This window comes from Zingiber officinale, chromosome 6B, assembly GCF_018446385.1.
Source record: "Zingiber officinale cultivar Zhangliang chromosome 6B, Zo_v1.1, whole genome shotgun sequence".
In the NCBI taxonomy this organism is placed as follows: domain Eukaryota; kingdom Viridiplantae; phylum Streptophyta; class Magnoliopsida; order Zingiberales; family Zingiberaceae; genus Zingiber; species Zingiber officinale.
Window position 1 is genome coordinate 136,323,265 of NC_055996.1, and position 12,032 is coordinate 136,335,296.

At 41.3% G+C, this 12,032-nt stretch overlaps 2 protein-coding genes across 2 annotated transcripts; one reads left to right on the plus strand and one right to left on the minus strand.

Moving 5' to 3' along the window:
- Positions 1-6,490: 6,490 nt before the first annotated feature.
- LOC121991614 (piriformospora indica-insensitive protein 2-like) lies at positions 6,491-7,876 on the plus strand. Its single transcript, XM_042545598.1, has one exon. It carries the CDS (start codon positions 6,491-6,493, stop codon positions 7,874-7,876), a length of 1,386 nt encoding a protein of 461 aa, XP_042401532.1.
- A 318-nt stretch (positions 7,877-8,194) lies between these two features.
- Positions 8,195-11,271, minus strand: LOC121989759 (rab GTPase-activating protein 22-like). The gene is made up of 12 exons (XM_042543989.1): positions 11,079-11,271; positions 10,818-11,010; positions 10,309-10,404; positions 10,136-10,239; positions 9,848-10,035; positions 9,650-9,772; positions 9,488-9,576; positions 9,180-9,285; positions 8,931-9,028; positions 8,600-8,851; positions 8,416-8,499; positions 8,195-8,341 (listed from the first exon to the last, which is right to left on the minus strand). Exons 2-12 carry the CDS (start codon positions 10,926-10,928, stop codon positions 8,330-8,332), a joined length of 1,263 nt encoding a protein of 420 aa, XP_042399923.1. The 5' UTR covers positions 10,929-11,010; positions 11,079-11,271; the 3' UTR covers positions 8,195-8,329.
- Positions 11,272-12,032: the final 761 nt, after the last annotated feature.

Here is a 12,032-nt window from a genome sequence, read left to right on the forward strand (position 1 = left end):
TTAAACATATTTAAATTAAATTATATAAAAGCAATTTAAATTCAATTAAAAAATCTCAAAATAAAATATTAAAGTAATTTAAATTCAATTAAAATATATAAAAGTAATTTAAATTCAATTTTAAAAAATTCTCAAAATAAAATATTAAAGTAATTTAAATTCATGATTTTTGAGGGATTCACAGTCAATCAAATAAAATATTATAAATTTAAATTCAATTAATGTATTAAAAAAAGTTAAGAGTTATTATAATTCTATTTTTAGATAATTTTCTTTAGTTAAGAATTAGTCCAAATGAATTAACCCATCATAAGAAAACAAAAACAAAAATAAATCTAATATTTTACTTTCTATAAATCAAATATATCATATTTACTCAATAGACGATTTACTTGCTCCCAACGCCCCAATCAACTCGTCCTTAGGTCAACACAGAAAAGATAATAATTACTAATCATTAGTGTAAATGGTCAATACATGCGAGAGGTCATGTTTAGACGTGCCAATTTTTTTTTTTCTAATATTTTCTGTGAACTCTTGATGCATACAATAATATCCATTGCAATTGAGAATTATAGCAATTAAAGTGGAATCATGAATACATGTAGGATACTCAGTTGGAGATTGTTCTAATTAGGAAGATAAACATGGTGGCAATTTTTCATGTTTACACCTGCAACTTGGGCATTTTCTGTTTCCGAATGAAGAGCTTTGTGCAGGCCATACAGAAAATATGCCCGCAAATAGTCGATGATGCCACTTCGACCAACTCCATGCAGATCGGACAGGTGAAGGGCTTTTCAAATCATTTGCCAGATTGGGCTCAGTGATCATCAATATCTTCCTCTGGCATAGAAAGAATCATAGTTGAATTGCACAGAGCTCATGAAGAAACATGAATCAGCAGGCTTGAATAGTTGGACATGAGCATCTTTTTTGACAATGATGATGAATCCAGTTTGAGACTTAGAAATGAATATAAACAAAACAATTTGGGTATTTTACCAAAGGGAGAGAGCAATGAGCGTTTTCAGAATTCATGTGGAACACTAAAATTCATGAAAAATTTGAAACTTGAAAAAGACAAGTGGAGTTTTCAAGCACCACTCAGTTTCCAGGGCCAGGAAATATAAATGTGAAACATCAAGTAACTACGATTACTGATGAAATAGGTTGCCGTGTTCCAATATTAATGGGTGTATTGTTTCTTCTCTACTTTTTCTCATCCGCCTTATGTTTAACCTTCTGCCTCAAGCCACATTTGAGCCAAATGCAGAAAGGAGTTATAATTGTGGGAACATCTCAAATACTTTTAAAATACTGTTTCACATTTCAGAATAAGATTCATCCAATATGACCTGTTATAAGACTTTATACTAATTCAAAATTAGCATCGAACTTAAGTTTCTTATCAACACCTATTAGAAGCCAATATTTTAAAATCAAGGATCACTTAGTCATGTTAAACTAAAACAATAGATATACACAAGACTGGAGGACATGCTAATCTCAATTTTGTATAGACAGGAAACAGTAGTATGTTAACCAAAGTCATCACGAACACACACACGCTAATTCATTGTTTCAACTTGATACGGTTGACAATGGAGGGGCCCAAGGGGAAAAGGGGAAAAGGGTCAAGGCCATGTAGCGGTCAAAAATCAAGAGGACGTGGTGGTCAATAGTCAAGGTGACGCGGCAGTCAATGGTCAAGCTGATGGGGCGGTCAGAGGCAAGCATGTGGGGTAGTCAGAGGTCAGGCAGACTGATTGATCAAGGGGGCAAAACAGTTGAAAGATGAGGGAAGACGACAAGCGGAACACCGGGCACAGGTCGGGATCGACAGAGCTGTATAGAGACGGCTTGGTCGGCAGGTCTGCGATTCGAAGGATCGGAAGTGCAAGTCACGAGTGGCCCGAGCTACAGGCCTGCGATTCAAAGGACTGGAGGTACAAGTCACGGGTTGTGATCGGCAGAGCTGTTTAGAGATAGCCCGAGCTACAGGCCTGCGATCCAAAGGACTGGAAGTACAGGCCATGGGTCGGAAGCGGCAGAACTGATCAGAAGCAGCTCGATCTACAGGCCTGCGGTTGAGGGCCAGGAAATACAAAGCGTAGGATACAGGTCAGGATCGGCATAGCTGTATAGAAACGGCTCGGTCTGCAAGTCTGCGACTCGAGGGCTCGGAAGTGCAAGCCACAAATCAAAGGTTGGACGCAGCAGGGCTGTGCAGAGACGACCCTGTCTGCGGGTCTGCTATTCGGAGATCCGGAAGGGTAAGCCACAAGTCACAGGGCTGTGCAGGGTCAGCCCGACTAACAAGCGAGATCTGGTCGAGGCGTGCGAGGTAGATGTCGACCGCGATGAATATGATGAGCCAAGCTGTGCAGGAGTGGAAGGATCACAATTGCCCGTCAAGGTTAATCATTACATACCAGTGAGACGTGCGAAGGCGGAGGTTTATAAGGGAGAAGATGCTCTCATGATTAATAGCGGCCTGACAGGTGTCCCTCACTATAAGACAAAATACATGTGTAAAAGCGGAGGTTCCTAAACAAGAAGATGCTTTCACAACCAATAGCGGCAAGACAGGTGTCCAAGACTACACGACAAAGCCCGACGTCTAACGTTTTCTGACAGGATTGCAGGTTCTAGGAGGAGAGGACGCATAAAAGGGGAGAGATCCCTCGTACGCAGGTACGCGCACACACTCCCTCGTCACTTTTTCCACAACTTTTCACTTTCAGTCGTTTCCTCTTTTCTCTCTACTTTTTCCCTGGGTTTCAGTCTCTAACGTGAAAGGGGAGATTGTCTGAGTGTGCGCAGGAGCCTGCAGCAGCGTCAACCTCCCGTGGGAACTGAATCACCTACGACTTTCTGTCAACAACCAGGTCACCGCGATCGACCTCCGTCCGACCCAGCCTTGGACAGGATCACAACTAATCCTCATCTTGCATGGAATCTGCAAATTAGATGTTACTTCTAATATCAAATCATACAGAAAATAGTCAACATTATCTCAATTTTCAAATTAGAAAGATGTCTCATAGTGACCAAAAGACTAAAAGGTTCCTTAGACGGTGAATAATTGTAATATTGTTTTATAAATGCCACATTAAATGCACACGAGTTTCTTATAGCACTGCACTCTCATGATTCTCCAGCATATGTTGACCTGATCTGCTAAGATTCAACTCCAGATCATCATCTGCGATCACAGTCCTTTGGTATGATGCGTCCCCTAAGAAAATGAATTGATAAGTAAAAAAGAAGATGGAAGAAGGATAAGCATAAAGAATAGATAGATCAATAAAATAAACCATGAAGAGCATAGTTTAAAATACTAAATTAAGTCGTAGGTAGCAAGTATTTGGCATTGTATGCATCAATCTAATCCCACCATTAAGCTATATCTAACATGACAGATCTAATAACATCCAAATCATTTAAATGACACTAATTATTAAAATAGTTTTCCTTTTTATTCTCACTCTATTCTCCCGTCTTTAAATTCAACTTACTTATGTTCCTATTTGAAAAGGGAAAAAATGATATATGTATTCTTATAAATGTCCTAATTTACATATTCCCCTTAAAAAATTTTAAATTAGAAAATTTATCATTGTAAACATATAAGCTATCATATATGACATGGAAAGTCTCACTCAGAATAGTAATATTTTGATCATAAATGAAAACAAAGTTCTTTAAGTTTTAAACGTTGTATAAATTGTCATTGAATTCGTTTATGGATTGATATTTTCATCCCAAATCATATCTTTGGGATTTGCACACTTGTGAGCCATGGAAACTTCCAGGTGATAGATCGTTAACAAATCCATCTTGCTAAAATTGGCATAAAAACATTCAAAATTTTGGTATTATCTACACTATATAGATTGATCTTGTTCGAGAATCGAGGTGATGATCGTTAGAGATGTGGCGCTCCTGTTCACCGTGCGTGGTCCTCCGACGAGACTAGCTTACAAGCACAAAGCGTCGGTGCCGAGCCATGAAGTGGTTCCCTGGCGATGACTCTCCGATGTTCAAATCAGATCTCCGGCGAAACAGCAAGCAAGCAAAGAAATAAAAGTGACAGCGTAACTATAACTACAGTAGAATGCACATACCTCCGTCGAAGCCTGGGGTCCTATATATATAGGGTTCTCGGGAGTGCACGTGCACGCTCCTCGAGGCATGCACGCATCTCAAAACTCTCCCTGATAGGACGTGTCGGAAAAATGTACCTGACACCATACCTCAATAGCCCGAGCATATCCTGACAAGACAGTGGAAGCTTCTGTCGTACGATCCTCTGCCTGATCATGCCGTCGATCATGCTGTCTGTCTGTGACACGGGTCTCAAGGAGGATATCAATTGATCCTGCCTTTGTCTGCAAGTGGGCCGAGTGGATGGGCCGCTCGGCTAATTCTGCTGTCTAGGCCGAGCGGGATGACCGTTCAGCTACTTCCATTGTCAAGGTTGCTGGGTCGGGTTTGCGCTTTGATGATTGTGATATGATCTGTGGCCGATCCGGATGTCTGCTCGGCACATGTCTAGCTGCTCGGCAAATGACTTGCCAGTCGACACCTGCTTTGGTGATAGTTGAGCGTCGAAAGCTCGGTGCGAGACCGAGCTATAATAATGTCGGACCGGTCATTCCCTAGTCTGATCGACAGATGGAGTCGCCCGATCGGATGCTAGCCCGGGGCATTGACCATCTTAACTTTGACCTTCCACATGACGTTGACCTCTCTACATGACGAGATCCGGCCTTGTCACAGGATCATAGATGCTGCAAAATTGAGTGAGAAAGAGTGGTACTTCTGTAGCTTCCGAACCTGAAAGTAAGGGTATTGGAAGTCGTTAGTATTATATAGTGGTTGGGCCCCCAAAGGGGTCAAGACCAATTGGATGATGCACAAGTTCAAACTCGAATTCCCGCTCAATTGTGTTATCTCAAATGTGCGTTGTACTTTTCTTTATACGCATCAATTTAAGCGATCTCGCTAATTTAGTTCTCAATCGCAAAATAACTACGACTCGACAAAAAAAAAACGCTAAAGACGACAACGACGACAATTGCTCCTCGCGCTCATTTTCCCACACGGAGCCATCTCCACGTCAGCAAATGCCAAGTCACCAGAACCATCAGGTGATGACGTCAGCAGAGGAGGAGGGGGAGGAGGCGGGAATCACTAGCTTCCTGCAAAACATGACAGCGTGGCAGCGTCCCTGCTCCGACCACCAGGAGATGTTCATGGGGAGTACTCCCAGCGCTGACGATCAGTATCATCTAGTGGGGCCCGACAAGTATGACGGTGGGGTCCATTTCCAGCATGGCCCGATGATGACTACGACGACGATGCGCAAGAACAGCAAGAACCGCTGAAGGTGGTGCCTGGCGAATCTGGGAGCAGTTGAGTTACATGTCTCATTCATTTACTTGGTTTTCAACAGGTTAATGATATTTGGCATTTTTCTATTATTCAATGAGAATTAACGCATTTTAAAAAATATTTTATTCAACGAACTCACTCGCCAGTCAAAGATTTTAGATTGTCTTGTTTACTTACCCCGATCGATGCCTGGATCAGTGGATCAATAACTTTTTGACCAAGACCACGGTAAAAAAACAAAAAAAAAACCTCCACCTTTTCTCTCACCTCTCATGTAAACAAACAGCAGACGCCACGTCATCATCGTCCACGCGATCACGCTCTCTCCGAGCCCTTCGTTTACTTTTCCGGCGCGAAACCCGAAATCCGGGGGCAGCGCCGCCCGCCGCTGCCACCTCTGTCCCACTGCTGTCGGCGGCTGCCGCCAGCCTTTTGCCTCCTCGCCGAACCACTTGGCGCGGCCCCTTCCAAAACAAACAAAACCGGTCGAACTCGCGCTGCCGGACACCATAAATCGCTCGCCACGTGGATAGCCACGTCACGCTTCAAATTGAGAACTTTGAGGGAAGTCGAGGCACGAAGGCCGGGGCGGAGGAGGCGGCGTCCACAGAACATTCTGATTGGGCTACTCTGGCAAAAAGACAATAAAGTCCCCAAAGTACAAGAAATGTCTTCGTCTCTTTTGCCTTTCTCCCCATCTAATTAATGGATCGAGGAGGTGCCGTTTGTTTCGGGTTCCCATTTTTGGGAATTCGAAATGAGCACTTTTGTCATGTCATCGAAGATTCAAATGCAAAAAATTAATGTAGTTTTTTGCAAAAGAAAAAGCCGCCAACGCCGAAACCATGAGTCATCACTGTTTTGATGAAGTTACCTTTATAACCTTGGATGAGGCCTTAGAGAGAGGTTAAATTTGTCTTTTAGATATAAAACAAAACCTGACACCACGATTTCGCTGCAGTCTTTCGCAATTCTGACTTGTTAACTTATTTTGTAATATTTGAGGGTGTTTTCAAAAATTTAGTATTTCTTTCTTCTCTCGCTATAAAAAGCATAAAAGCACCGCCGTGGCCTGGTCTGGTTCTTCTCCATGGCTGTCGGAGATTGCTGCTTCGTTGCTCTGGTCGTTTCTCTCCTCCGATGCATTGTCGTCGCCGGAGAGGGAGTAGAACCATCGCTTCTTCTCCTTCCAGAGCGAGAGCAGGAGGCGGCCTATCGCGCCCTTGAGTCGGTCAACCCTTCCGTTCCTTGGCGCGCGCTCTACCCCGACGATCTGTGCCTCTCCGGCCCACACGGAATCGTTTGCGACCTGTTGCCCTCCTCCAACTCCGGCGACGACGAATCCCCACACATCGTCGAGCTCAACTTTGGTTACGTCTCCGAGTTCTCCAACAACCCACCGTGCGGTCCGGACGCCACTCTCCCGGGAACCCTCTCCTCCTTCCCTTTCCTTCGAAAGGTATTCTTCTACAATTGCTTTACGTCCACGAAAGTCGTCCTCTCCACCGACTTCTGGAATCTGTCTTCCGCCGTCGAGGAGATCGCCTTCTACCAGAACCCTTCCCTCGGCGGCAGTCTCAGCAATCGGCTCGCCGGCCTTTCTCGCCTGAGCCGCCTCATCGTTTCGGGCTCGCAGATATCCGGGACCATTACTTCCGAGGTGGGAGACCTCCGCCGCATGGAGCAGCTGATCCTTTCCCGGAACCGCCTCCGAGGCGAGATTCCTCGCTCCATCGGACGACTCGGCCTCCTCAAAGTGTTTGATGTAAGCGGGAACCGCATCGGTGGAGCCATCCCATCCGAGATCGGTAGACTGGCGGAGCTGGTCAAGCTGGACATCTCCTCCAATAGCATCGTCGGTCGGATCCCGGCCGAGCTCGGTGGGCTTAGCAGAGTGGAACTTCTGGATCTGAGCGAGAACCGACTCACCGGCGGCGTGCCGGCATTTCTGGCGGAGCTGAAAAATTTACGAGAGATTCACCTGAGCGGAAACCCGCTCGGAGGGGCCATCCCGGAGGTATGGGAGAAGCTTGGAGGTGTCCTGGGCGTCGGGATGTCGCGGCTGGGTCTTGTAGGCAGCGTTCCTTCATCGATGGGAGTATACTTGGGAAGCGTGACCTACCTGGCGTTGGACAACAACAAACTCGAAGGGGAGCTCTCGGAGCAATTCCGGCGGATGGAGAGCACGGCCATGGAAATCAACCTGGAGAACAACGGGCTACGTGGCCGCGTTCCGTTTTCTGCCGGTTTCGTCCGCCGCCTCGACGGCAAGCTGAGGCTGGCCGGTAATCCGGATCTGTGCCTCGGCGAGGAGAACGAAGCAGGCAGCCGCCGCGGAGCCGCCGCTAGTTACCTGAGGCGCTGCAACAAGACGGCCGATCCGCAGCCGGTGCTCTTCACTTCCAGCGGTTTCTCGCCGGAGAACGGTTCGCTCTTTTACCTCGGCGTCCTGGTAGTTTTCCTCGTGTTCCTGTAGCGCCCTGATTCCTCGTGTTTTGATGGGAAGAAAAATATGTAAATAACAAGGTGGTAATGTGAAGAATTTTGCCAGTTAATTATCCTTTTTAAATTATAATTTAATTTCGGAGAAGAAATTAAAAAAGGAATCAGTTTGCGGTTGAGCGGATCAGGTACGTACTGAAGAAGAGATAGAAAATGAGAATGTCATGATGACACTTGTCAGTATCATGTTTTTATTTTTTAAATTTGGAAAAATAAATACAGTATTATTTAGAAAAATAAATATTTTGAACGAATAGAATTTAAAATTTATTTTGAGAATCATATTTTCTTACAATTCATGTACAATATTACGGCTCTTGTCTATAAGAATATATATCGCAATTCTTAAGAATTGAAAATATAACTTGATAGAGAACTTGAAGAGTATAATCGAATCCTTTGTCCTTTGGATCTAACTAGTTCTTTACTATGTCTTTGCCTGCAAGAGACAAGTAAATAAAGTCATCGTCTAAATCAAAGTCCTAGCGATGATACAAACCTAACGAAATGTACCATGTTCAAGTATCTTGAATGGAGTTTCAATGCTTCGTCGCAGGCTTTCTTTGCGTTCAAAGTTGCGGTTATGTCGTTGAGAATCTACTTCAAGAAAACACCAATTTTGATAGATTGAAAGACAATAACGATAGCTTAAGTGAAGAGGTTTGTTAATGTCTAAGAAGAAAGAAAATGGAACAACCTGCACGACATCATCAAGGCCTTTAGCCTCCTGTAGTAGTCTCTTGTTCTTCCCCTCGAGAACACTTGCAACAAGAAATATGGAAAGAGTACCTTGTTGTTCGGTCCGACCCACCTTCACATAAGCCCTCTCAAACTTTCCATACCGCATTAGATCTTTTTTCGCCATTACGCCATCTTTTGGTGCATCCAAAGGGGTGTTTGATTCGTAGCTGGAGAAGAGAAGTGGGTTGTATTCCATTGCCCAGATCAACTGAAACAAACCAATCAAGATGATAAGCTTCTAAACTTGTGTAAACTAATTCAAACAAATGGAAACAAACCAATCATACCTCCCAAAGGTACAACGAATCGGCAAAAGAAAATTCTCGCCTAAAAACAACCATCAACATCCGAAAGGCGAATAAATACTCCCCTCCGTCAAGACTCTCTGCCATCATAGTTTAAAACATCAAAATTGTTGGATCATAACATATTCTGGTTTTCTTTGCAAAGAGTGTTTGAACACTTCTACATTAGATGGTTAAAGGAGCAGAAAAAATTTGAAGTCCACAATAACTTCTGAAACTCTAAAACCATACCGATGTGCTCGTGGAGCTGTGGATCAACAGTTTTTATGATAGATGATAGTAGAGTCAGTTGAGACCTAACTCCAATACTAGTGGATGAGCTTTTGAAATTTCCTCTCTGAATAACAAAAAAGGAAAATCAGAATGAATATTAGCATGGCAAGGAAATTATTAAAAACTAAAGAAGGTTAACATTAGTATATAGATTTCATCATTCCATCTGTCAACTTGATGATATCATACATATTTATTCAGTGATATAGATTCAAGGGACTCGAGACCAAGAGTGACTATCTGATGGGAGAGCAACTTTCACTTACAACTCTACGCATAAGATGCTCGAAGCACCAAAAGGCATCTGCCTCATTTTCGATGAGAATTGTTATCGGTGAACAAAGATCAGTCATTCCTATTAAATAAGTAGATCAAAAGTTATATCATTTTATCTTATTCCATTGGAATTCAGAGCATTCGCAACTCACCTTGGCAGTAGCCAATCTCCTTGTCCACCCACGAATAAACAGCCAGAATATCCCACAACTTGGCTTGATTTTGTAGGTTCTCATAGTGGACAAGTGCTTGGTCTGTCCTATTGACATCCAAACCTAGTGAACCAAAAGAACAAGAACAAGTTTAAAGTCATGGAACTTTGTTTCAGAACTATTTCTAAAAGCTTTTACCGATTTGGTGTAAGCTAAGCTTCCATTGGATCACTTCTTTGTCCAAAACTACATGTTCTTCTGATGCATTTGGAGTACCCTCAATAGGTTTACCATCTTCTGAGATTACTGGTGTCATTATCACTCGACCACTGCCAACTGAACCATCCATCTCTTTGCATTTTGACTTCAGTTCCTCATATTTTGATCTGTTTAAGGCACTTTTGCTAGTTACTTTTGATTAAAAAAATGCTTTCATATTGGCTTTGAGAAGATAAACAAAATGGGAATATTTGGTAGTATTGTTACCTTCGACTCTCTCTTAATTGCGTGCGCTCGTCAAAGGTACTTTTGGGATCATAACAACCAAGTAGAAACTCCCAAGCTTCTCCTTTTATTGTCGGATGAACTCCCTAACACAATGATATAGAATAAATTACGCTAATGTTCACTAACGGTAATATGTGCAACAAATCACTCACCCCTCTTTGTATCCTCCTAAGAACTCTTGCAATGTCCAAATGTCCCTCTTCTGAGAAGGAAGAATGCCACCGTCTTCCACTAAGAGTTTTTCCGGGCTGAATTGATAGAAGAACAACCAAAAACATAAACATTTAAAGAAAGATGACACATGCATTAGAATGTTCATCTTGAAGACCTAGATCCTTCAAAATAGTACACTAACGCAACTAAACACACATTTTGATGTGCTCGACATGGGGCTCCCTGTTTTGTTGCATGCTAAACAAGGAAAGGAATGAAGGGGTAAAAAAACTTCATCATACAATCATTGTTTGTTTAACCTAAACAGCACGATGGAAGGAAGTGGTTAAGGAATGGAATTGCATTCTTCCTCTTCTTCTCAGTTATCTTCCGACTAAACAAGAGAAATCAATCATTTGATTTAATTTCTTTCCTTCTCTTGTTTTCACCTAAATAAATGATGCAAAATACAGGGGAAAAAAAAAATCGAGGGAGAAGAGAAACTAACAGTGGGCTTGAAACGAGAAGCGAGAACCTCATCGCGGCAATCTGGCCTGATAGGGTAGAACTCCTCGGGTTCGCCCCAATCCTCCGGAACCGATCTACAACAGCTGAACATTCTTCGGATTTAGATCCAGCAAAACCTAGAAACTTTCGCAGAAAACGCAGTTAGTTGTTCGGCGCCTCGATCTCCGCCCTTCCTACACAGGAACAAACATTATCGAGATGATCCATCGAAGAACAAGCCATTCCGCCATCAAAATCGTACCTTAGGAGAGGAGGAGATTGGCGCCGGATTCTAATGGGTAGAGAGAAACCAAAGAGAGATAAATAGGGAAGGAATAGCGGAAATGAGCAAAGAGAGGAAGATCTAAATTTGTTAACAAGCTAAAATTAGATCGAAAAACTAGATAATCTTATATGCGAGGAAACGACGGATTTCAAACAAATTATTTGAATCATTCGGTGGACAACGAATGAAGTTTGAATTTCTTTTATTAAGAGAGATTTCAGAATTGATTATTATTTTTGTTAACTTCTATATAAAATTAAATGATTTCAAACTATAGGAGAAGGCAATGTTAAATTTTATAGTTTTGAATATTGATCTATTTAATGTAATCCATTTGATGCTTTAAAATAAAATAATTTAAAATGAATCATATTTTGGAGAAATTTTATGGGTAATTTAAAAAAAAACATTCTTAATTTTATTATCTTAAAAGGCTATCTAATCTTAGTTTATTAGAAAATTAATATTAATCTAACTAAGAGCATCTCCAATGTAATTTTTTTAACAAGTTTGTAGAGTTGAAAAAACTCAACAAAAAAGCTCTAATGAGTGGAGACATAAACTTTGAGATTTTTATTTTAAGAGCAGGTTTGAAATATTAAACTTTTTTTTTTTTTTTTTTTTTTTTTTTTTTGAAGATGGAGCTATTAATCATTGAAAAATTAATATTGCATGTTTGATTTTTTTAAAACCATTAAATATTTTATTTAATAGTTAAATTATACACTTTTCTTTTAAAAATAAATATATTTGATAAGTTAAAAAAATACAAATGACTATAATTAAATTAAAAATCATAATTAATTAAATATTAAATAAAAATTATAAATTAAATTAAATTAAAAATCATAAGTTTATTAATTTATTAATTAAAAATTACAAATAAATTAATTTAAAGATGAGAATTAAATAAAATATTAAGTAAAAATT

Bases quoted from the DNA above. Each gene is read 5' to 3' on its own strand.
- LOC121991614 (XM_042545598.1), top strand. From the start codon at position 6,491: ATGGCTGTCGGAGATTGCTGCTTCGTTGCTCTGGTCGTTTCTCTCCTC.
- LOC121989759 (XM_042543989.1), bottom strand. From the start codon at position 10,928: ATGTTCAGCTGTTGTAGATCGGTTCCGGAGGATTGGGGCGAACCCGAG. The intron at 9,286-9,487 runs GTAAGTGAAAGT...TTTGTTATTCAG, and splicing joins AGCATCTTATGCGTAGAGTT to AGAGGAAATTTCAAAAGCTC. The intron at 8,852-8,930 runs GTATGATTGGTT...GGTTTGTTTCAG, and splicing joins ATTCGTTGTACCTTTGGGAG to TTGATCTGGGCAATGGAATA.